Source organism: Trachemys scripta, chromosome 22 (assembly GCF_013100865.1).
Source record: "Trachemys scripta elegans isolate TJP31775 chromosome 22, CAS_Tse_1.0, whole genome shotgun sequence".
Taxonomy (NCBI): Eukaryota; Metazoa; Chordata; order Testudines; family Emydidae; genus Trachemys; species Trachemys scripta.
The window spans coordinates 14,731,032-14,755,609 of NC_048319.1; the positions used below are offsets into that span (position 1 = coordinate 14,731,032).

The following is a 24,578-nucleotide window of genomic DNA, read 5'->3' on the forward strand; positions in this document are numbered from 1 at the left end:
ATGCCTCGTGGGTTGGCATGTCATTGGCTTTCAGCTGGAGCTAGTGGAGCACCTATGGGAGCCCTGTGACGGAGCAGGGAGCGGGTCGGATTTGACCTGGGAATGTGGCAGGGGAGTTATATTGGGGATGGGAAGGAAGCTACCTGAGCTGTAATCTGAGCCAGGAGGGGGGTTGGGAGAAGTGACACCTTCTGGCCGGGAGACTGAACAAAGGAGAGGAGGAGCAGAGGGGAGGTGGGAGAGAGCTGTTGGAGGAGCTTTTGTTTTCAGTTTGGGCTGGGTGGTGCAACGCAGGGAACCCGAAGCTGGGGTCTAAGCTCCCTAAAGCCCCCAGAAGGACTTGATTGAGGGGTTCTGGTTGTACTTACACGCTCTGCTTGGGACTGTGTTCCTGTCATCTAATAAACCTTCTGTTTTACTGGCTGGCTGAGAGTCCCGGTGAATCTCAGGAAGAGGGGTGCAGGGCCCTGACTCCCCCACACTCCGTGACAAGCCCAGAGTGGGCACACGGCTGGGTACCATCCAGCATGGCCTGTGAATGGGCACTAGCACAGATTATGAACAGGAGATGGCTCCCCACCCACTTTCTAGGTGAATCCCACTGTCATTCAGTGCTGAGCTGTGTGACGACTCATTGTCTCCCTCGCAGACCTGTCACAGAGGGGACAGGGATCAATTGTTCTCCGTGTCCACTGAAGGTAGGACAAGAAGTACGGGGCTCAGTCTGCAGCGAGGGAGATTTAGGATAGATATTAGGAAAAACTTTGTATCAGGAGAGTTCAATTCTGGAACACGCTTCCCAGGGAGGTTGTGGAGTCCCCATCACTGGAGGTTTTTAAGAGAAGAGTAGACAGAGATGGTCTAGGTTTACTCTCCTGCCTCAGCACAGGGGGCTTGACTTGATGACTTCTCAAGGTCTTTTCCGGCCCTACATTTCTATGACTCTATGATCTCCAACACTGCACTCAACTGGCCCCCCTGTGCTCACCTGCCCTCCCTGCACTCAACTGGCCCCCCTGTGCTCACCTGCCCTCCCTGCACTCACCTGGCCCCCCTGTGCTCACCTGCCCTCCCTGCACTCACCTGCCCTCCCTCATCTGAGCTTGCTGAGCAGCTGGAGGTATTTGCCAGAGAACCACACCATTCCCCATGTGCTGCTCAAGTCAGCCTCTGACCTTTCTGTGCATCACATCCCCTTCCCTGTGCAGGGTGAACAGCAAGGGGCCCAGCCCTGTGGAGGGAAGGGGCCAGAAGCAATGGGCGACCTTGTGATGGCAGTGTCCAGCACCTCCTTGGCACAGGAGGGTCTGAGGCCTCTGCGGCAGTGGCTGTCCTTACCCACACACGTCCTGCCAGTCCCATCAAGGGTCAGCCCTTCGGGACACTCGCAGCGGAAGGAGCCGGCTGTGTTCACGCAGCGCCCGTTGGGGCAGACGCCAGGGAAGACATCACACTCATTCACATCTGCAGGATGGAGACAAAGGAGGGCGTTGGGGTGGCAGACAGCACCTGGCAGCAGCAGCCAGGCCTAGGGATTAACGGGGGACAAGCCTGCCTGGGGGAAGCCCTGGGAAGAGCCACCATGGTGAACGGCGCAGGGTGGTGAACGTAGCAACTCACCATGTCCTCCCCAGATAGATCACAGCCGGGGTGAGTGCCCGCCTCGCTAGGGAGCCGTGGGTACCTCAGCTCCAGCACTGGGCGCTATACAGAGATAAACCCCAGCCTGTTTCCCTGCAGGCCACAAGCAGGAAGCAGCAGCAACCCAGTGCAGCCCCTGCCAGAGTCCATCCCCACTGGACAGCGGGGTGCCAGGGGAACGGATTAGCATGCAGGAGGGCGAGTCACACACGCACCCTCAGTGATCACTGAGCTCTCCAGGGGGGAACCCGGGGCCCTGCTCACATGCACTTGGGCATGGGGTGAAAGGCTCCCTGGTCACTATCACACCACACCAGGACTGGGTCTATCCAGTCATGGGACAACATGGAATCCACATCCCCCGTCTCCGCAAGGTGCCCTCACTGCCAGGACTGTGATACTCAGTGCCGGGGCCAGGAAAGGGGCAGGGAGGTGGCAGGAGGGAGGGAGGGAGGGAGGGAAGGGATGGCCCGTGTCGGCTCCTGCCAGGCCTTGGGTGTATGAAAACAACGAGTGCAACGTGACCCCAGACACAACCTCCCTCCGATAGACTCGGTGTTACCTTCACATGTGACCCCCTTCATCCTGGCAAACCCTCGGGGGCAGGTGGTATCTGCAAGAGAGCAAAGGGGCATCATCAAAGGAAGGGTCAGTCCTTGCAGGGGAGGTGCCCGCCCCCTGGAGCAAGCCTTACCGATCTCACAGCGCTCGCAGGGGCTGCCCCAGGCCGCTCCCAGTGTGGCACAGCACTCCGACTTCAGCGTGGCCCCGTTAATGTTCACCTCACAGCGCCCGTCCTGGATGTTCAGCCAGCACGTTCCCTTCATGCTGTCTGTGGAGACAAACTCTGAGGGTGAAGAGCTGTTCCCCAGCTGAGACCCCGCTGCTGGCTGGAGCCTGGTGCTCACAGCTGGAGACTGCAGTGGAAAGGAGCTGGAAGACAGGGTCCCTGCTGGGAAAGCCGCCTGGGCTTGGAACCCACACAATGAGCGCTGTCCTCCGGGCCCGTTATCTCTCACACGTGCACACGCACACGGCAGCAGGGCCCGTGGCTTTGTCCTGTTGTGCTGGGCTCTCTCTGTCACCACTGTGCACTAATTGCTGGCAATGCCGACTGGCTACTGGCAGCTGTGCTGGGGCTGCCACCTTTCCCCTTCCTGTCCCAGTCCTGCCTGCGGACACAGGAGCCAGCCCTGCATGCTGTTCACAGGCAGGACAGTGGCAGCTTTGCCTGAGGGAGGAGTGCAGGGCAGCCCAAAGAGTTTGGTGCAGAGCCATGTAAACAAAGCTCGTGTCCAAATGAGCATGGACACTAATTTAGCAAAAATGACCGACTCGGAGAAAGGGACGTAGTTAAACCTGCATGTGAGCGCCAGCCTGCCAGTGCCAGCTCCTCTCTGCCCAGGGAGCGGGCGGCTCTCAGACCCTACTGCCGGGAACCTCACACGAGCTAACTCCTGCTGCAGCACCCAGAGGGCTTTTCTACACCAGGGCAGTGGCTGGGACACTGCTGGCTCCTGGGATGCTTTGGGGCCTTCCCAGCTGCAAAGAAAAGACACAGCTCCTGGCAAATCTGGTGTGACAGTGACAGGCCAGTCGTGCCTATCGAGGGGAGGGGCTGACATTGTCTCCCGCGCCTGGCTCTGTTGCAGATGGACACTAAGCGGGGCCGCTGGTGCCAGAAGTGCCTCTCCGTCACTGGCTCTGTCAGGAGCCCCTTACCCACACAGATGGTGCCACTGGGGTCCAGTTTGCTGCCCGGGGAGCACTCGCAGGCAAAGGAGCCGGCGTTGTTCCTGCAGACCCCATTCACACAGGGGTTGGACGTGCACTCGTTGATATCTGAGACAGGAGAGTGACTGTTACCAGAACAGCATTCCCAGAACCCGAGACCCAGCGCTCCCAGGGATAACAGAAGCCCAGCCTGCAGAGTTTGGAGCCAGCCACAGCCTGGACGGCCAGCCCTGCCTCTCCAGTGGGCTGAGCCGTAACCCTGTGGTGAGCCCCTCGGCTCAGACCCAGTCCTGGAGCTAGATCCGCAGGTACTCCCCTAACCCACCTGTGCCCCTGGCCAGGCAGTGGAGAGGGGAGGGCTGCAGCAGTAATGGGATTGTCAAAAGGCCTTTGCCAAAGCCCTGCAAGGCTGCCGGAGGAGCTAAGCAGCCCTGGTGAGACGGATGGGGGGAAGAGCAGGACACAGAGGGGCAATAACTATCCCATTAGCCAGTGAGGACCCCCAGGCTTTGTGCGAGGCCCTGTGTTGTTAGGATGTTTAGTGACAATCTGGGAAGGGGGTGAGCAGTGAGGGGGCAAAAGTCAAAGTGATTGCGGTTAGTCAGGCCCAGAGAGAACTGTGAGGAGCTTCAGTGAGGCCCAGCTCAGCCAGGTGAATAGGCAACATGCCGGCAGCATAGGTGCCGACTCCATGGGTACTCCGGGGCTGGAGCACCCACGGAAAAAAACTGGTGGGTGCTCAGCACCCACCGGCAGCTCCCCGTGGCCCTGCCCCGCCCCCCTGCTCCAGCTTACCTCCGCCTCCTCTGCGAGCCCGCTGCCGCGTCCTGCTTCTCTCCCCTCCCTCCCAGCGCTTGTGCCGCAAAACAGCTGATTCGCGGGGCAGGGAGGGAGGGGGGAGGAGGAGGAACGCGGTGCGCAGGGGGAAGAGGCGGGGCCGGGGCGGGGATTTGGGGAAGGGATCCAATAGGGACAGGGAGGGGGTGGAGTCGGGGCGGGGCCAGGGGCAGGGAAAGGGGGGGGGGGTGCGGGCACCCACCAGCACCAGAGAAAGTTGGTGCCTATGGCCGGCAGAGGGATTCACTGTGGAGTGACGGCTCAGTGTGTGCTGCCCACACACTGAGCACCTGGCCAGCGCAAAGCCATACAAAGCAATGCCAGGGATGAGAGCGGCAGCAGAACAGGCCCACAGCATCCAGAGCTTCATTCCGGCAGAGCTGCTACTTCAGCTTGCAAGAATCTTCACTGAACTTCAACAGAAAATGGGGTTTGTGCCGAGGCCCGGTGGGTAAAGCAGGGCTAGGACTGGGAGCAGGTTGCAGCTTTGACATGGGGCCGTTCCTGCTTCTCCTGGGAGCAAAGGCAGCCATGCTCCGGCTCAGCCAGTGGTGCCCGAGGAGCCATTACCTTCGCAGGTGTCTGTCTCCGTCCTGAAGACAAAGCCCTTGGGGCAGGTGCACGTGTAACTGCCGGGTGTGTTACGGCACAGGCCATTGTCACAGAGCAAACGATTGACGGCGCACTCGTCAACATCTGTGGGCAGAGACAGGCAGGGCTAGTGCACGACAATGCCCTCCCCAGCAGCAAGGGCAGGAAAGAGCTCCCGAGTGTCAGCCTGCTATAGGGGACTGGCGGCCTGAGGGGCTCCGACAGGAGCTACTGGCGCCGCCTGAAAGGAGACGGGAAAAGCTGCCGTTTGCTTCCCCGAGAGGCCTGGCAGCAGGATGGGGCAGAGCTGCAGGGCAGCAGTCGGCGATTCCTCCCCTTGGCCAAGGGACTTACCCCAATGCTGAGTGTGGCTGGCTGGAGCTCAGTTTCCTTTGCAGTCACTGCCCCAGGCCCTGGCTTGCCTGGGCTCCCCCACTGGTGCCCACCACAGTTCAATGCTTTCCACCCCTGCCTTGCTAGGGCGTTAGGGCACCAAGCATTTGGGGACTGTATTAACTGGCAAACATACTGCTCTGCAGCTGTGTTCACCCGGGCTATACCCAGTGCCAGGGAATCAGCCCCAGCGAAGAACTCCGCATTCTGGGGCTTCAGCTCCTGCCCTAACCCTCAGCCCCACTGCCCGGGCTCAGTGCAGAACCCTGCCACCGAGTGCCCGGCCTCCCAGCCCGTCAGTTCTGGCCTGCAACTGGCCTGCACAGCTCTCCCCAGCCAGCCTCGCGCTCGGCTCTGAGCACAGCCTGGGCACCCGGCCAGCAGCTGCCCACAGTGCCCACTGCCTGGCCGGAACTCACCCACACAGTTCTTGCCCGTGGGATCTGACTCATAGCCCAGGTTGCAGATGCAGCGGTAGCTCCCACGCAGGTTCTCGCACATGCCGTTGGGGCAGATGTCCGGGTTGAGGGCACACTCGTTGATATCTGCGCAGGGAAGGAGCCACACAAAACGATGAAGCAGGAACAGTGGCTGACTCCCGAATGTCCTCCAGCCTCCAACACTGCACCCCCTGCTGCCCGCAGGCCCCTCATAACCACCCCTCTGCTCATACTCCCTCGCCATCCCTCCAGCCAGCAGAGCGCATGGCCAATGCTCCCCAGCGCTGCCCCTACAAGAGTCTCCAGGGTTCAGAGTTGCAAGGGCTTCTACCCAACACTCAGCATGTGATGGACTCTTAATTCCTGCCCTGCAGACACCTTCCCTGTGGCACGGAAACGCTGCCACCTCCATGGGAATGAGTCTGGTGCAGAGCACACACTGTGGGCATAGGGCTAGCGGGGGCCACGAAGCGCAATTCCTCCTGCCTGGGGAGCGCCAGGCTGATGGACACCCCCCAGGGGAATGCCCTGTGCCCTGCACTGTGTCAGTGTGAACTCTGTCCACATCCGTCCGCTGTCCCATCAGTGCAGGCGTGGAGCTGTTGCAAGGGGAATAACAGCCCCTGTCCAAGGAGCCATTTGCTCCTTCGATTATAAGTTGGATTCTCTGAAGACTCTGGCATCAATGCACTGCAGCGCCCAGAGCAGGACGGCAGGAAACACCCTCCCACTGGCCTGGGGTGTCTCCCATTGACCATGTGGAGTGCCAAGCCCAGCAGGCAGCAGGCATGTGATTCACAGGCAGCAGTGCTGGGCATGGGACCAGGGAGCTGTCTTAGGGGATGGGAGACCCAGCCCGGTGCACTGAGCCAGTGCAGCCTGACAGCAGCTCCAGCCGAGTGCCAACCATCACTGCCTGCCATTGTGGGGCACTCCACACACACACACCCCTGCTGCCCCCCGAGACAGCACTGCCTGCTGGGGCCAGGGGCTGGCGAGGAGGGAGGAGAAGCCACTGGGTTGGCAAGGCGCCATCCAGGTGTCTTGGAGAGCAGTCTCAGGACAGCTGGGCTAGAGGTGGGCTCCCCTGCCGAATCCTTAGCCAGATGGGCAAGGAATGGTCCCCAGGCGGCACCCACATGCTCACTGTGCTCTCCCTGCTGAATTCGCCTACCTGGCTGGCCACACGCTGAGCTCACAGGACCCGCAGCTGCCAGGCAGGAAGGGGCCAGGCCAAAGTCAATTTCCTTTTCCTATTGTTGCCATAAAGAGGTGTTTGAGCAGCAGCCCGTGTGCCCTGGCAGGTGTGGGGGCCCCCACCCCGAAATTGACTCCCCTACTGCAGTGTGGCAGAGTTCTTGGACCACACTGGCAGTGACTCAGTGCCCAGGGGCATATCTGACCCTAGCTCCTGGCTAACGGGCACCTGACCTGCAGCCTGGGACAGTGCTGCACCAAGACATAGTGCCCTTAAAGAAGCAGAGGCCTCCCGGGTTTTGCCTCTGGCTCCTTCCCACTTGGCAGACTTGGAAAGGCCAGAGCTGTCTGGCTGCGTTGCTCTCATCCTACGGATCTGAACACTGCTGAGCGCTGGCAGCATGCTGCCTGCCGCCTGACCTGCCAGCTGTCTCCTCCAAAGCAGCCCTTGGCAGCATGCGCCCATCGGCTCTGCTCTCTCTGGGAGACTGCAAGCACTGCACTTCCATGCGCCGGGAGCTGTCCAGAGCACGGTGGGGACAGGGGAGAGGACGCGCTCAGACACACTGTGAATTCATATCAAAGCAGGGCACAAAACCACACTCTGCATGCAGCCCCAGACATGCAGCCTGCACCAGGGTGCCAAGAACCAGCCGCGCAGTTCAGTACACAGCACAGGGCCTGGAGCTGACCGGGGAAGTTTGCCTAACATTAAGTTGCTGGCTTTTAAGGCAGAACCAGAGGCATGTAGAGACATATCCACTCTCACTCCCTCCATACATGCGCAGGCACAGACACACTCACACGCATGCTCACACAAACGCTCACTCTCACCTCCACACCCACATGAAAAACAAACACATGCTCACTCACACAGACACATGAGCACACGCCTCCTCCCACACAGGCTCATGCGCACACATGTAGTAACCCTGGCCCTGGCATTAGCACCTGCTGGAGCTGTCCTGGGGCGAGGGACAGCCAGTCCGAGGGCCGCTCAAACTGGGAGGCGGCTCAGGATCTGCCCGAAGGGAGCAGTTGGAAGAAGCTGCTAGGGACGAAGGGGGGAAGGAGAAGCCTAGAGCCGCTGGAGAACTGGAGCTGGGGTAGGAGGGGAGGGGATAAAATAGAAGAAGAACAGGAGAATAACAACAGGGGGCTGTGAAGTGAGAAGGAGGAAAGAAGGAAAAAAGGACGGGTTTCAAGTCAGGAGAAGCAGAAAAAAATAGCTGTGGGTATGTGAGCAGACACAGTTAGAGGAGGGAAGTAGAGGGAAATAAAATCCACAGACGTGCCAGACAGAGAGTCTCAAGGGAAATAACTGAAAGAAAATCTAATCGGTGAAAAAGGGAATTGATCAAAAAGTTGTTTTAGAGGAAAACAGACCCTGGAAACAGTCGCCCACCCACAAAGGACCTACAGTACCTGATCAGCTGTTTGAACAGCTAGTGAAGGAATACAGTTCAAAGGTGCCTAACGGACAAGGGAGGGCCCAGGTGGTGAAGAAACCCGCCTGTGGATAAACTCAGTGAAAAGAGGTACAGCCACAGGAAGAGCGAATCGAAGGAGCACTTCAGGCCAAAGGGAAGCAAAGAACAGGCCAGCGAGAGTGGAGTTGAACTTAGAGCCAAGGAGAGGAAAGGTCGGTTCTTCTCTGAAGTGGCACAGTAGATCGTTCACTAATCTCTTATGTTCACGTTAATCACAATGCACTGCACAGAGTCAGGAAGAGTAGCAAATGTTCATGTGCTGATAACCTTCAATTTTGAAGCACTTTGAGGAGAGGAAAGTGATCAGGAACAGTCAGCATGGATTCACCAAGGGCAAGTCATGCCTGACTAACCTAATTGCCTTCTATGAGGAGATAACTGGCTCTGTGGATGAGGCGAAAGCAGTGGATGTGTTATTCCTTGACTTTAGCAAAGCTTTTGATATGGTCTCCCACAGTATTCTTGCCAGCAAGTTAAAGAAGTATGGGCTGGATGAATGGACTGTAAGGTGGATAGAAAGCTGGCTAGATCGTCGGGCTCAACGGGTAGTGATCAATGGCTCCATGTCTAGTTGGCAGCCAGTATCAAGCAGAGTGCCCCAAGGGTCGGTCCTGGGGCTGGTTTTGTTCAATATTGTCATTAATGATCTGGAGGATGGTGTGGACTGCACCCTCAGCAAGTTTGCAGATGACACTAAACTGGGAGGCGTGGTAGATACACTAGAGGGTAGGGATCGGATACAGAGGGACCTAGACAAATTACAGGATTGGGCCAAAAGAAATCTGATGAGGTTCAACAAGGACAAGTGCAGAGTCCTGCACTTAGGATGGAAGAATCCCATGCACTGCTACAGACTAGGGACCGAAGGGCTAGGCAGCAGTTCTGCAGAAAAGGACCTAGGGGTTACGGTGGACGAAAAGAGGGATATGAGCCAACAGTGTGCCCTTGTTGCCAAGAAGGCTAATGGCATTTTGGGCTGTATAAGTAGGGGCATTGCCGGCAGATCGAGGGATGTGATCATTCCCCTCTATTTGACATTGGTGAGGCCTCATCTGGAGTACTGTGTCCAGTTTTGGGCCCCACACTACAAGAAGGATGTGGAAAAATTGGAAAGAGTCCAGCGGAGGGCAACAAAAATGATTAGGGGTCTGGAGCACATGACTTATGAGTAGAGGCTAAGGGAACTGGGATTGTTTAGAATCAAAGAATATCAGGGTTGGAAGGGACCTCAGGAGGTACCTAGTCTAACCCCCTGCTTAAAGCAGGACCCCTTCCCAAACAGATTTTTGCCCCAGACTCCTAAATGGCCTCCTCAAGGATTGAACTCACAACCCTGGGTTTAGCAGGCCAATGCTCAAACCACTGAGCTATCCCTGGCCCAGAAAACTACAGAAGAGAAGAATAAGGGGGGATTCGATAGCTGCTTTCAACTACCTGAAAGGGGGTTCCAAAGAGGATGGAGCTCGGCTGTTCTCTGTGGTGGCAGATGACAGAACAAGGAGCAATGGTCTCAAGTTGCAGTGGGGGAGGTCTAGGTTGGATATTAGGAAACACTATTTCACTAGGAGGGTGGTGAAGCACTGGAATGGGTTCCCTAGGGAGGTGGTGGAATCTTCATCCTTAGAGGTTTTTAAGGTCAGGCTTGACAAAGCCCTGGCTGGGATGATTTAGTTGGGAATTGGTCCTGCTTTGAGCAGGGGGTTGGACTAGATGACCCCCTGAGGTCCCTTCCAACCCTGAGACTCTATGATTCTACAGGTAATTACTATATGTAGTAAGTACTTGATAACGTTCTATATTATTTATGCTCTTGATACAATCTTCGGGTTTTTCCTTATAAAGTTCTAAACATTTAAAATGATCTCTTTGTCCCTGCCTCTCCTCACAGTTAGCTTAGCCTAGCCGGGTCACTGCACACACTTACATACTTACCCAACCCAGACGCATGCCCACACACTCATGTAAATGCACACGCTCAGTTATAAGCAACTGAAAGCAGGGGCTTACAATGGGAAGTGTTAGGCAACCTTAATTATGGGCAACTCCCTATAATACAGTGCTTGGGGAAGCCCTTACCTCTGCCATCAGCTGTTATTCCAATGCCACTGCTGCAGAGTGCCTGGAATTCGGCTGTGGAGAGAAGTGTGACAGTTAGATTCATTAGCTCGCCTGTACAGCATTAACAAAACGAGAACATTTCACAACAGAACAGAACCATTTCAATGATTAATATTATTATTATTCGCTGTAGTATCACATCATGAGCATACAGAACACTGGCTGGCTGTAATAATGGATTATACATTTTAAAAATACTCTTTAATATTGCAACTACATTCCAGTGCAATGACGGAAGGTTCCCCATCACCAGTTCAGCATTGCAGGACCACCCGCAGAACTGCATTCCATACAAGAACCTAATCTATTGCACTACACAATTATCAACCGAGCATGTGTTCAATGGATTAAGAACTAGTTGACTGACAGATCTCCAAAAGTAGTTGTCAGTGGCAACTCATCGTGGAATGGGGCTGTTTCCAAAGGGGCTCTGCAGGGATCAGTACCAGGCCCGATGCTATTCAACATTTTCATCAAGGATCTGGAAGTAAATATAAACTCCCGGCTGATGACATTTGCGGATGCCACAATAGTGCGGATGGTAAATAATGATGAAAACACGGCTGTCCTACTGAGCTATCTGGATCATGTGGTAAGCTGAGCCCATTCAAATGAAATGTATTTGAACACAGCCAAGTGCAAGGTCAGACATCTGGGAACAAGGAATGCGGGTCACACCCACAGAATGAGAGACTGTCCTGGAAAGCAGGGACTCTGAACAGGAGTTAGGGACTAGAGTGGACAAGCAGCTCGACATGAGTGATGCTGTGGCAAAAACGGCTGATGTGATCCCTGAATGTATAAAGAGGGGAGTGGTGAGTAGGAGCAGGGAGGTGATTTTGCCTCTGTATATAGTGTTGGTGAGACAATACTGGACACTGCGTCCAGTTCTGGAATCCACGTTTCTACAAGGATGTTGCAAAATTGGAGAAGGTTCAGAAAAGCGCCACAAAAATGATTTGAGGGCTGGAGAGAATGCCTGACAGTGCCTGATCTGTTTAGCTGATCAAAAAGAAGATTGAGAGGTCACTCGATTACATTGTCTAAGTACCATCCTGGGGAGAAATTCTGGGTTCTAAAGAGCTGTTTAGTCTAGCTACGAAAGGCAGAACAAGAACCAATGCTTGGAAACTGAAGCCAGACAAATTCAAAATAGAAATGGGCTCATTTTAACAGTGACGGTGATTAACCAAGGGAAGTGGTTGATTCTCCATCTCTTGATGTCTTCAGATCAAGGCTGGGGGCCTTTCTGGAAAGTCTGCTTAGCCAAACCCAAGTTATTGGGCTCACTACAGGAGTAACTGGATGAAATGGCCGGTGCTATGCAGGTCAGCCTAGATGATCTAACGGTCCCTTCTGGCCTTCAACTCTATGAAACTATGGAACTGTGAAACCTCAGAGTGGTAGTAAGGCTGCACCATCAAGCCAGAAAATGACAAAGGGAGGATTTCTTGGGTGTTCACGCACCCACACTGCACATCTGCTCTCTTTAAACAACAAACAGTCGCCCAGGAAAGTGTTAACAAGGGAAACAGAGTTGAGACTATTTCATACGTGCAACATGGCTGAGAAAACACTTGAGCTTCTGATATCCAACTGTGGCCAAATGCTGTTTGGAGTTGCCTGCCCTGGGAGTATGACTGGCCAGCCATGACATCGCACTCGGGAGAGTTTGGGCATTTCATTTCCCTGGCCTGTTGTGTACAGAAAGCAAAGATGAAGAAATGAGGTAAAAGCAACCCAGAGTCCCCAGCATCCTGCCTACCCGGCACCGATGGGCCTCTTGGCAGTCAGAAGGAATCATTTATAGTACCCAGGCCCACACTTATGTGGGACTCCAGCCTGCAAGCACCCACACACGCAGTCCCTACTGACAGCACAAGCAGCCCCAGTGACCCAGCCAGCTGACTTGCATGAACACTTGGGACCTGCTCCTGCAATCCCTTATGCACATGCACATCTTTGCTCATGTGAGAAAAGCTCCCCATGTGCTGACTGCTTGCAGGATCAGGCCCCTGAAGGCTTAAGAGCTGGTGTTTACTGTGCAGGCTCCACATGATACTTTCACATGCTCATCACTTTGTTAGCACAAACCCAGGTTTTCAAGCCTAACGAAGCCCAGGAAGGAATAATTCCAGTCCCGGCATGCACCTGAGCATTTCAGCCATTTCCAGTTATCTGCATGAACAAAACACACTAGTGCACATATTAGTCATTTCACTCCGAATAACTCAAAAATAGCTGAGCGCAATTGGGTCAGACTTTTCCAGACACACAAAACCCCTCACCCTTGGGCAGAGACCTGGCTTGGGAAACGTCCCGCCAAAAGGAGCCAATAAGTTATGAGCCTGTGCATCACTTTTGCAACTTTTATGACAGCAGCTGTTAGCAGCAACCACTAGAATTAGATGTAAAAATGGCCTAGCACAGCGCTCCTCCCACCGCTTCCGAGAGCAATGTGCGTCTCAATGGAGAGGTGGCCCCGGGCACCTCTCGTCCCCACCAGGGCCGGCGCTACCATTTTTGCCGCCCCAAGCAAAAACAAAAAAAGGCTGTTGGACAGAATGCTGCCCCTTAGCATGTGCTGCCCCAGGCATGTGCTGATGCCTGGAGCCGGCCCTGGTCCCCACTCACGTAGCACTGGTGAGGCTAACAGTCCTGTGGCAAGTACAGCAACCGCCCCCCGCAACAGGGCACCGGGGACTCACAGGCATTTCAGCTTCTTTCTATAGGATTTGGCAGCTGGAAACAGAGGAGCCAGCACCATCTGGGCAGCCATGGATCAGCAGCCATAGACGCCAACTCCATGGGCTGGAGCACCCACAGAAAACATATTAGGTGCTCAGCGGCGCTGGAACAGTTTGTATAGTGGGGGCGCTGAGAGCCTTTGAACCTAACTCTAAACCCTGTATGTGATGGAAACCGCTTCAAGCCAGGGGATGCAGCAGCACCCCCAGCACCCCCAGTTCCAGCACCTATGGTGCTCAGCACCCACTAGCCAAGGCTTGGGGAGGGTGGAGAGCACTGAGCGGTGGGCGGGTGGGGTCTTGGGGAGGGGGTGGAGCAGTGGCAGGAAGAGGCGGGGCAAAGATGGGGCCTCGGGAGAGGGAGTGGTGTGGGAGCGGGGCTTTGGGGCAGAGCACCCCGGGGAAAAGGAAAACCCAGCGCCTGTATCAGCAGCACGGGCTCTGGAGAGCCCCGTTTGGGAAGCAGTGGTGTAACTAGCCCATGATGCAGAGCATCCGTGGCCATTCCATGACACTTGTGATGCTTGTGCAGGCTGGGCTGGTACATCCCAGAGGGATCCTGCAGCTCCGAGCACTTTCCCCTTGGATTTCCACAAACACACAGACACAGAGCTCACCCGAGTTTTTGGCCGGGCAGGGCTGGCAGGGCTCTCCGAAGCCATGGTCGGGGTTAGCACAGCAGCATTCAGACTTGGTGACTGCTCCTGGGAAGGGACGGGCACAGGTGCCCTTCTTAATGGCTCCATAGCAGGTGCTGCGCATGTGGGTGTCCACGCACACCCGCCCGTCCACACCGATAGCCAGGCCGCCCAGGCACTCGCAGCGAAAGGAGCCCTCTGTGTTAATACACCAGCCGTTCATGCAGATGCCAGGGGTCTCGCACTCGTCAATGTCTGAGAAGGAAGCACACCGTGGCCGTTAACTACTGACCGGTGATAGGACAGGCAGGGAAGAGATTCAGTCCCCAACAGGGAGACTCTCAGAGGCTCCGTAGCTTGAGGAAGGGCCCCCAGCATGCCTGGCTGCAGCACTCAATGTCGTTTGCCCTTGGCTCGCCCTGGCAGGCTGGGGCTAGCAGGGTGCCCAGTGCCCTGGCCTTCTCCAACTGCTCAGTGTGGGGCTCCTTCACTTCAACAGTTTCTGTGTGAAACCAGAGTGTTGCCTTCGCCCCTCACACGCTCCTGCCCTCTGAGAGCAGGCCTGCCCCCATCCCCCCCGGCACCCTCCAGCCCTCTGAGAGCAGGTCCGTCCCCCCCGCCCCTCCCCGGCACCCTCCAGCCCTCTGACAGCAAGCCAGGCCCGCTCCCACCCCATCCTCCATGCACCTTCCAGCCCTTTGAGAGCAGGTCCATCCCCCCACCCGCCCCTCCCCAGCACCCTCCAGCCCTCTGAGAGCAGGCCTGCTCCCTTCCCAACCCCCACCGTCCAGCCCTCTGAGAGCAGGCCCACTCCCTCTCGGCAAGCAGACTGGCACCCCTCGTTCTGCTGCTTAGCCTGGTGGGAGGGCAGAAAATTCAGTCAGTACCACAGGTATATGGAGCCAGGGACCTGGCCCTCCACTCCCTCCGCCCACGCCTGCTGTACAGACACCCAGAGACACCCGGCGCACACCAGGACCGGGGAGGGACCGACCCCTGCAGTCTACACACCGACGCAGTAGCGCCCATTGGGAGCCAGCACAAAGCCGGGTTTACAGATGCATTTGAAGCTGCCGTCTTCATTGATACACATCCCATTGAGGCACATGTTGGTTGTGGCACATTCGTCATGATCTGTGGGACGACAAGAAACATGAGCAGAGCCTGCGAGGTGCAGAAGGGCTTCTGGGCTCGGCTCCTTCTGTTCCCTGCCTTGCCCTGTGTGAGCGCCAATCTGCGTTCACACCCGCATTACCAACCGGTTCAGACCAGCCCTGGGCCCAGACCGCTCAGGAGAAGGCAGGACAGTGAGAACGTCTGCCAGTGTGGTGCCAGGCAGAGACACAATCATTTCACAACGTGTGCTGACATCTCCTGGCTCTCTGAGCTGTGCCCCCCACAGGGACCTCTGTAAGCAGAGCGCTCAGGGTCGGGGCTCCACACATACCAACAGCGAGAGAAAGCCCCCGAATCCAACTGCAGAGCCAGGCGCTGCCTCTCTGAACTGCATCTGCAGGGGTGGGGCCGGAGGGGCCTTGCCATGGAGGGAGGATTTGTGCAGCCACTGTACAGATACTGGGGGTGGGGCAGCAAGAGCCCCAATGGCTTTGTGCAGTGACAGAACAACACAGTGCATGCTGAGCCAGCAGCACCCAAGGGAGAGGGGCCACCCACTGAGCCCCTCTCCCTTATACAAAGGACTGTTCGGACACAAACCATAAGGTTTGGTTCTTTGCTAACAACTCAATGAAAGCGGGTGCTGGGACAGAGCAGAAACTCTCTGAACACCCATCACCGTAGTAGGTCATCACAGTGGCCCAGGCACTGACCCTCCCAGCTGCCTGGGGAGCAGAGTAGTGCTATCCTCCCCAGTGGGGGGTGGGCACTGAGGCCCACAGAAGCTGAGCAACTGGCACAGCGTGTCTGTGGGCAAAGAGGAACTTGAACCTATGACTCCTGCAGCCTAAGGCAGAGCCCTGCCCATTGGGCCACCCTTCCTCTTAAGGAGAGGAACGGGAACTTTGGAGGCACGGGGTGGATTTTTCTGAAGCATGTGACCCCCCCGTTCTGAAATGACCCTGCGGGAAAAGCAAGGTTTCGCCGGCTCCCCTCAGCAAGTGGGGCCTGAGTCTGGCAGCAAAGGGAGGACTGCAGGAAATTGAGAAAGGAAGGTTCCCACCCCCTTCCCTCAGGCACAGACTCATCCCCCCCACCCACCACCCTTGCCAGGCCTGGCGTTTATTCTGCTCTTTGTTTAACTGCCGGTGCCTGGAGGCAGATAGGCCTTTTAGCCCGGGGGACGGGGGGGGGGGACAGCTGGGAAAGGCAGGATAAGCAGATGAGTTGGATATTTCAACCACAACTACCCACAACGAAACCATTAGCAATGCTGATGTTTAACTGATCCTTGTTGGGCTTCAGCGCTAACAGCCCTGAGATGAAAATCCAGCTATCACACCTCAGGTCCACCTACTGCCGCAGGCTGCCTCAGGCCGACAGCGCTGCCTCTGCTGTCATTCCGTTCATGGATTAAGGGTTAATACACAACTGGAAGGGTTTAAAGCCATTTTTTTAAGGAAAGTTTAAAATTTGCTGCAGATTCCTCCTCTGAGGGACCCAAAGACTGTGTACCAAGAGCAAGCTGTAGGAGCTAATGACTGTGCTGTGTAAAAGTCGTGCCCCACAGAAAGGAGGCCAGGCCTGGCTAGTACTGGATGGGCCTTTCCCAGACACTGAGATCCTTAAGAAAATGCCCAGGTGCTGCAGGAATCAGCCCTGGTGACGCCTGGGCACTCTGGCCATGGTGCCAGAGCTGACCTCTGCTCTCTCCTCTTGCGTGGGCCTCTGTGCTGCTCCCAGTGCAGGCTCGCAAAGGCCATTAAAGCTCCCATGGCATGGTTCACAAGAGCCCTTGCAAGATCCCTCACTCTCCCTACTTACACTCAGGGAGCAGTTTCTACCAGGTCACTGACTCTTTCCTCCCTCTCTTCAATGGATGGGAGGTGTTGCTAAACTGTATTCACCCCAGAGGTGGCTGCATTTCTGTGGTGAGAGGTGAACTCTGGAAAGCCCCTGGGGTCTGGCTCTTCTGGATGAATCTGCTACATATGTGCATGGGATCACCGCTGCTAATGGGTCCAGTTCTGCCCTCCTTCCCTCCCTGCTGGAGTCCGTGGTGTGTGAGTGGGAGCAGGAACCGGCCCCATTTGAGGCCTGCAGCTGATCTCATGCTGAAGGAAGCTGCTCACCGACACAATTCTTGCCATCGGGGGTGATTTCGAAGCCCGCATTGCAGATGCACTGGAAGCTGCCGTCGGTGTTAACGCACCGGCCGTTCCTGCACATCACGCCATTCATGATGCACTCATCAACGTCTGGCAGGGAAACAAACACAGCCAGGTAGCAGCAGACACATGAGCTGCTTGAGCCTTGTAACCCCAGCAATGACTCTCTCTCCACCCAACTGGAGCCAAGGCCACGTAGCCATGGCTGGCTCCTAGGAGAACCCATTCCCAGGGAAGGGCAGAATTCCACTCTCAGATCTGTGCGGCAGGTCACGGCTCTGACAGCCCGCACTCCCTCCCTGCATGAGGTGCAGCTCCCTGGGGGAGACTCGCTCTGTGCTCCTGGCCACAGCCCTGAACCCAGGGCTTGGAGCTGTAGGGTCTTGATCCCCCTGTGAAAACCCTTGCCAGCCCCTCTGCCCTCAGCTGCTTGATACAGTCCACGTATGGGCTTGATCCTTAGCTCACTGACACTTTTCTTCCGACTGTGACGGGCTTTAGATCCGGCCCTTAGTCCCACCAGAGAACCCCGATCCCCAGCCTCGACCTCCTTCCCTCCCCAGCAGTTACTCTGCTCTGCCCGAACAGAGCTTCAGCCTCAGCCTCAGCACGGTGAGCAGCACCTGCTGTGGCATGGCTCACACCGCACAGCCCCCACGCGCTGCAAGAGGCCTCCCGGGTACAGTGCACTGGAGTAGTGCAGGCAGCTGTGCTCAGTCTGTGAGGCCGAGTCAGCGGGCATGGGCCTGCTGCGGGTTTTTAATTGCAATGTAGACAGGCCCCTAGGTTCCCCCGGCTCTTTGGGAGGTGAAATCCCTGGCAGAGGGACTGACTGACCTGGACACTGAATGAGGAGAGTCTGCTAAGCCTGTGACTAGGCCCCAAAGCGAGGTGCTCCAAACTGGCAGGAAGTGACCCACAGGGTATCCGAGTGCTTAGTAGCTGGGCTGGACATTCCGAGACCCCTGAGGCTCTGGGTGGGGACCCAGTGGAGTAGGTGGGCTTGGGTCCCCCCACGTTGCTCCCCTCTTCTTTGCAGTGATCAGCTCTGAGGCAGCAATCAGAGCATGACGGGAGGAATGAGGCTGCAGCTGGGGTCCCCTCTGGGACCACTCGACCGGCAGAACCTGTAAGGCCATGCGCTGACCACTAGGCCAGCTGGTCACCAGCCCTTCCCACTGAAAGGGGAGATAGGAAAAGGGGGAGGAGAGGAGATAGAGCAGGGGATAGTGGGTGAGGATAGAAGCAGAGGTGGGAGAAATATGGGCTGGAGCTGGGGAGCGGGTCAGGATAGGAGTAGCAGCAGGAGTCAGGTGGAGGGATGGGCGGAGGTCAGGGGACATAACAGCAGACAGGGGATGGGGCAGGAGCTGTGTGGGGGGGAATAGGAGCAGAAGGAGACAAGGAGAGACTGCGGGGACAGGGGTAGAAGGGTCAATTAGAGTATCCTCCCCCCAGAACTTGGACTGGAACCCAGGAGTCCTCTATGTTCCTCTGTTGTCAGCAAGAAGCTGTGAAATCCACTGACAGAGTCTGTGTCCCACCACCCCCAGGGGTGGCCTAGGACAACCTCCCCCAGCCATTGGATCCTCTTAGCTCAAGTGGCAGAGGTCTGTGAGGTGGCTCGAACGGTCCCCACCCTGTCAATGACCCACCTGGGCGTCTGTCTGATACCGCAGGATGGAATTGCTGGGTTTCCCTTTGCTTCTTTAAAAGCCTAAGAAATTACCCACAAAACACTACCAGGGTTCCACATCCAGCACTCAAAAGTTAGGAAGTGCCAGACTCGCCCTCGCCCCTTGTGTGTGTGCATTTCGGTACAGTCTTTAATTGCATGACACGATTGCCACTGGGCCCCGCCTCGGTCTTCTCAGGCAGTTTTTCAGGGGATATAATGCCATGCTGGCATAACTTATTCCTGTGTACGAAAGGGAAGAAGCTGAACTGGCATAAGGCCCCCTCAGACTGATATAACTGTGCCCGCTGCAGGGGTTGTACAGATTTAACTACCGTAATTTGGTAAAAATCTCCCCCCGTAATTAAAGGAATTAAACTGGAATGGACCCTCTGTGAAAGCCTCTTTGTCAAAGCAGAGTGCGTGGTACTGGCTCATGGCTCGCATACGCTTGGCCCGCATCACCCTCAGCACCTCTGGGGACGCCAGCGAAAGCATCTGCTGCCCTGCAGCGAGCACTGATTGCTGAGAGTGCACTAATGCCAGCAGCTCTCCCTTCACTCTGTGGCCCTCGGGGCTCTGGGTGGGAGCTTGTCTGCTCCTGGGAGCTTGGGGCTCCGCTCTGCACTCCGTTTCTGAACCCGTCCTTCTGACCCGCTGGTGTGTCTTGTGCCAGCCCTGAGACAGACATACCGATACAGGCCTGCTTGGTGGGGGTGCTCTGGAAGCCCTCATGGCACTTGCAGTGGTAGGAGCCAGGTGTGTTCACACAGTCGCCGTGCATGCAGGGGCTGCTGGAACATTCGTCCACATCTGGAAAGAAAAGGGCATGAAGCTGGCAGCCCCCGACCCCTGGGAGGCGGAGCCAGAGCCCGACACTGCTCGGTAGACCTTCACCAGAGTCCCATGGGGCTGCCCAGCTAAACGCCAGCTCAGGAACAGGAATGCTGTTAGGTCAGCAAGGGCCCGACCCTGCCAGGTGCTGAGCCAAAGCCCCTCAGTCCCCGCGCATTCCCTCAGGATCAGCACCACCCTGCCAGGCCAGCGTGAAGGGGACAGTGAGGTGCAGCAGGTCACATGCACAGCTCTACGGAGACCCTGAGCCGAGGAGCCACCTCCAGCCTGTCGTTGCAGAAGCCAGTGGGGCCTGAGGGGTCAGAAAGCCCTTGGTGCCCAGGGCTCAGGGGCGGCTGGGCACTATGAGGACTTTGTTGGGCTGCAGCCCAGAGTCGGAAGACCCCAGGGTCCCTTATCCCAGGTGCTGCATTTGTCGGGGGTGGGTGTGTGGACAGAGAACACATGTATTTTGGGGCCCTGCCATATTCAGCAACAGGGAACGAAAGTGATGGCGACTCTCCTGCCCGCTCATGATCAGACTGCAACAGAGGAGGGAGGGGTGGCTTCCCCCAGTGTTCCTCGTGGTGCTGGATACAGCCACCGCCTCACCCTGCCCAGTGCTACAGTGCCACGAGAGTGCTGCTTTGCACCCCTTAACCCTACCAGCTGGGGGCAACCCCAGACCTCAGGACTGTTTCATGAAGCTCAGGCTGAGGGGTGGGACAGCTGCAAGCACCCTCGAGGCTGCCTGGGCACCAAGTAGGAGCAGCTGTCTGCGGCAGAGCAGGAGTGGGGCCAGTGGGGCAGCTGGTGCCTTGCCCAGGGGATTTTCTCACCAATGCACTCGCCACGCACGTCCTGCTTGTATCCCATGTTGCATTCGCAGCGGTAGCTGGACGGGGTGGGGATGCAGCGCCCGTTCAGACACAGGTTGGTGAAGTGCTTGCAGATGTCGATGGTCTGATTTAAGGTGGCCGTTCCTGGAAACCCCAGAGAGGAGAGAGCCTGGAATGGCAGTCCTGAGCCCCCTGCTCCGTTCCCCCCACCCCAGGAGCCTGCTTCGGGGTCACTGCTGTCTGAGAGAGGGGAGAACACCCGCATGGGGCATACCTCCCAATAGGTGTGCTGTTGCATGGGACTCCCAGCATCACCTGCAACACACCGGCCATCTCCATGCCTCCCCCCCGCCAGGGACTGTGGGCAGGCCCATCCCCCTCTCCAAGGCCAGCCCAATGAGCTTGCTCCGATGCAGGGCCAAGGAGCCAGCACTGGCCTGTCTGCACGGACTCAGTTAAGGAGCGGTCGGAGGATGGAACAGGCTGCAAAGCTGATTCTAGGGGATCCCTTCCCTATCCATCCCTGGAAATCTGGCCAGGCCCCAGCTCAGGTCTTCAGTCACTAGCTGTTGGGGGGGCCTCGCCCAGGCCAAGCTGTGAGCCTGGCGTAGCAGGGGCTGCTGAAGCTCGGAACTGAAGGGAAGCGGCAGAGGGGCTCTGGCTCCTCACTTCCCAGAGTGCTCTTGTGATCCTTCACCCCAAAGTGCTGGGCACTGGGGGCAACATCCTGAACGGAGGGGCCAGGAATAAAACAGGCAGGGTAACTTTGTGCCCAAGACTAATGTTAGCCAATCCGCGGCACACTCAGGGGGTCTGCACAGCAGCTGGGAGCGGGAAATCTCAGTACAGGCAGACCCGCATGCACTACGTCTACTGGAGCTAGTGCCGGGGAAGATTAGCATGGCTGTTGCAGTGCTGGCAGCGAGATGGGCTAGCCGCCCAAGTACAATCCTGCACCCCAGTGCTGGGACTCACACCTCCCCGCTGCAGTGGAGACGTGCCGTGAGTACATCCCGACTCCCAACTCCAAGCAGGATTGCTGCTCCCCTACTCTAGGCTAGGTACAGTCCATACAGCTGTGACCCCTGCTCACTGTGTGGATGGTGTGTGGAGGGGGAGGCTATGGGGGCACCCCTGTCCGGACAAATGACAAAGGCCCAAAGCAGCAGCTTTCAGCGTTACGATGAACGGGCAGCTCCCCAGCTCAGAGCTGGTGCTTCAGGCACCCGCACACTCAAGCAACTGTCAATTACCTCATTAGCTACCCTTGGGTCACACTATCACGCTTTCCTTTGCGACGATAAGGGCTAGACACTGAGGTTCCTATCTGATCCCACGACTCCATTCAGCACACACAGCGCAGCAAAGCCTCTCTTGGAGCCGGGGAACCAAACAGAGGGCTGCAGGGCTGCCCCTGCAAAGGGTAACCACCTTTGCCTGGCTGCGGAGACCCAACCCCTACCAGCAGGCTCCCAGCCAGTTGTCAGAACAGACTGTAAGTGACTGGCCCAAGGGCACATAGCACATCAGTGGCAGGGCGGGGACTAGAACCCATGGCATTCTGACTCCCCTCTGGATGCTCACTCCAGCAGCCAGTGCCCCACACCCTGTCTAGGCCCTCTGGCTGGCGGAGCTGGGCTCTACCATGCCATGAGATGGAGGGAGAAGGGGTCGCTGAAGCTCTTTTCCAGTTCTGTAACTAGAAAGACATTTTTGCTGGATGGCAGCCTGCCTCTTTGGCACTCGGAGCCAGATGGGGCCGTGTGATTTGTGTGCTGGGCCTAGCATTCTGTACAGCATTAGTGTCATATCCCATCAGTCCAGCAGTGTCAAAATAACCCCAGCTTCTGGGTAATGGCGCTGTTCCCAGCGCATGTGCAGCGCAGGGAGGCACACCAGGTACACACACAGCCTGGAAGAGATGTAGCCAAGCTGGTCCAGCGCTAGCAGAAAGGAGATTTAATTTACCGATGCTCGAACTTCCAGGGCCCATCCCAGGAAGCCCCGGGATCCCGCCTTGGCCGTTTGCCCCATTTGGTCCAATGCCTCCAGGTCCACCAATTCCAGGCCCGACACCATTTGGCCCAAACCCAGGAATCCCAGGGAAGCTCCCAGAGAAGCCCGGCACGGCCGGGAGCCCTTCAATGCAGAGCCTGCGGTACTCGTCTGAAAGGAAACAGCCGCCTGAGTGTCACTTCAACTCCACACGCCGAATGTCCCTGCCCGTCTCACATGGGAGGCGGAGGTAATGCCAGCACGAAAGCAACAGTGGCTGGGGGCAGGGAAGGCATGGGGCTTGGGGCAGGGTGGGCTGGGAGAGAGCTTGACTCCCCTTCATCAATGAAGCCCAGATGAGGCGGGTCTTGTGGTGGCATTTGGCCAGTAGCTCCCACACTGCAGCGATGGGAAGAGCCCTCTGCTCTGTGCAGCAGGCACGGGGCTACCGGGAGGGGAAGTTGGTTGTTGTGCTGCTGCTATTGGCTTTCCAGTGGCAGCCCCTGTAAGGAGCTTGGCCCTGCTTTCTGGAGGGGCAGATGGAGGCCCGAGAAGGGGAAGTGCAGTCACGCAGCAAGGCAGAGCTGGAAATAGACTCCCAGAGACCCAATTCCCAGCCCTCTGCTGCAGCCCTCGGCTCCTTCTGATCTCTTCCCAAGCCCAGGGAGCCAGGGCAGGGCTGGGGTGGGGAGGTTGCTGCCCCTGCTGGACCCGTTCTTCTGTTCTTTAGAAAAGGGGGAGCGGGCCAGGGGCCTTACTCCTGAATTCCCTGGCTTTGTGCGATCGCAATGCGACCCTCATCGACCTTTCCCCCCCAGAAACACTCACCAGCACAGCTCATGGACGTTAAGAACAGGTCGCACTCAGTGGGGCGCTAGTGGCTTTCCCATTGTGTTGCTTACCGGATCCCCTGACGGGGCACATTTCAGGAGTCTGCCCGATCGCCCAGCAGCGCCCGGAGTCGCAGCAGCACTGCATCTTGGTGTACTGGCCCGGGAGCTCCCCAGCGCAGCGCCCGCCAATCAGCGCTGAGAAACATGTGCCAATCCGCTGGTCTGCAACAAGGAGGAGCAAGAGGAGCCACAAGTGATGGGGGGGGGACTGAGAAGAGAGGGGACCCTCACCCAGCCAGTCCAAATCAGCCTCTCCGAGGGAGACAGGCGATGTGGATCAAGAGAGGCATATTTCTGGGGCCCACTTCCTCAGGGCTGGATTGCAACTCTGTCAGGGATGGGGGGACTGGCTCCTGAGAACAGTAGCACTTCCCAGGGCCTCCTTCCTGAGCATTTCCAGTTGGAAAGGCCCAAACTCGGTGTGACGTTATCTGATTAGATCAGGGGTTGGCAACCTACGGCATGCGTGCCAAACACGGCACGCTGCCTGCCCGGTGAGAGGAGGAGGGGCGGAGGGGCCGGAAAGCGCCACGCTGGGGGAAGAAGGGAGAGGAGGGAAGCTTGGCTGCCGCAGAACCAAGCTTCTGCCTCTGCCTCCGCAGGGGAGAGGGGGGGTCCTGGCCCCCAGCCCCACTCAGCCCCCCCCGTCCACCACTCTCCCCTGCGGGGGCAGGAGGCAAAAGCTTGGTCCTGCGGCAGCCACGCTCCCGCCCCGCATTTCTTCCCCCAGCTTGTGCATTCCGGCCCTTCCTCCTCCCCCATCTCCCTGCCAGCGATGGCCCTTGTAAGGGGGAGGGGAGTGGAGCAGAGCCGAGCGCAGCGTGCTCCCTGCTCCGTAGAGGAGGCAGAGAGAGGTAGGGACGGGGCCTTGGGGAAGGGGGTGGAACGGGGCATATCCCTCCCAGCCCCCTGCCATGAGCCGCTCATGAGCCAAGCACCCCAGCCTTCTGCCCTGCACCCCCCACCCCAACACACACCCATCCCTCTGCCCTGTACCCCCACAGCCCCAGCCCTGAACGCCCCACGCACCCAGCCTTGTGCCGTGCACCTCCACACACCCCAGCCCTCTGCCCTGACCTTGAGTCCCCGTCCCCTCCCCCCAACACCCAGCCCTCTGACCTGAACCCCCCCCCACACCCAGCGGGCTGAGTAGGCTGGCGGCGTAAGATCAGCATTTTAATTTAATTTTAAATGAAGCTTCTTAAACATTTTTTTAGAAGGTGTCTCTCTCC

The 24,578-nt window shown here is 57.3% G+C and overlaps 1 protein-coding gene across 1 annotated transcript in view; it reads right to left on the bottom strand.

Moving 5' to 3' along the window:
• The window catches only part of FBN3 (fibrillin 3), a 272,873-nt gene that overhangs the window by 89,132 nt on the left and 159,163 nt on the right, over nucleotides 1-24,578 (bottom strand). The window contains 14 exon segments of the mRNA XM_034754983.1: nucleotides 1,339-1,464; nucleotides 2,204-2,254; nucleotides 2,336-2,473; nucleotides 3,364-3,483; nucleotides 4,783-4,908; nucleotides 5,616-5,741; nucleotides 10,400-10,453; nucleotides 13,806-14,081; nucleotides 14,838-14,960; nucleotides 17,075-17,200; nucleotides 19,479-19,598; nucleotides 20,459-20,602; nucleotides 22,427-22,624; nucleotides 23,356-23,508. Of these exon segments, the coding sequence (XP_034610874.1) occupies nucleotides 1,339-1,464; nucleotides 2,204-2,254; nucleotides 2,336-2,473; nucleotides 3,364-3,483; nucleotides 4,783-4,908; nucleotides 5,616-5,741; nucleotides 10,400-10,453; nucleotides 13,806-14,081; nucleotides 14,838-14,960; nucleotides 17,075-17,200; nucleotides 19,479-19,598; nucleotides 20,459-20,602; nucleotides 22,427-22,624; nucleotides 23,356-23,508 (1,881 nt within the window).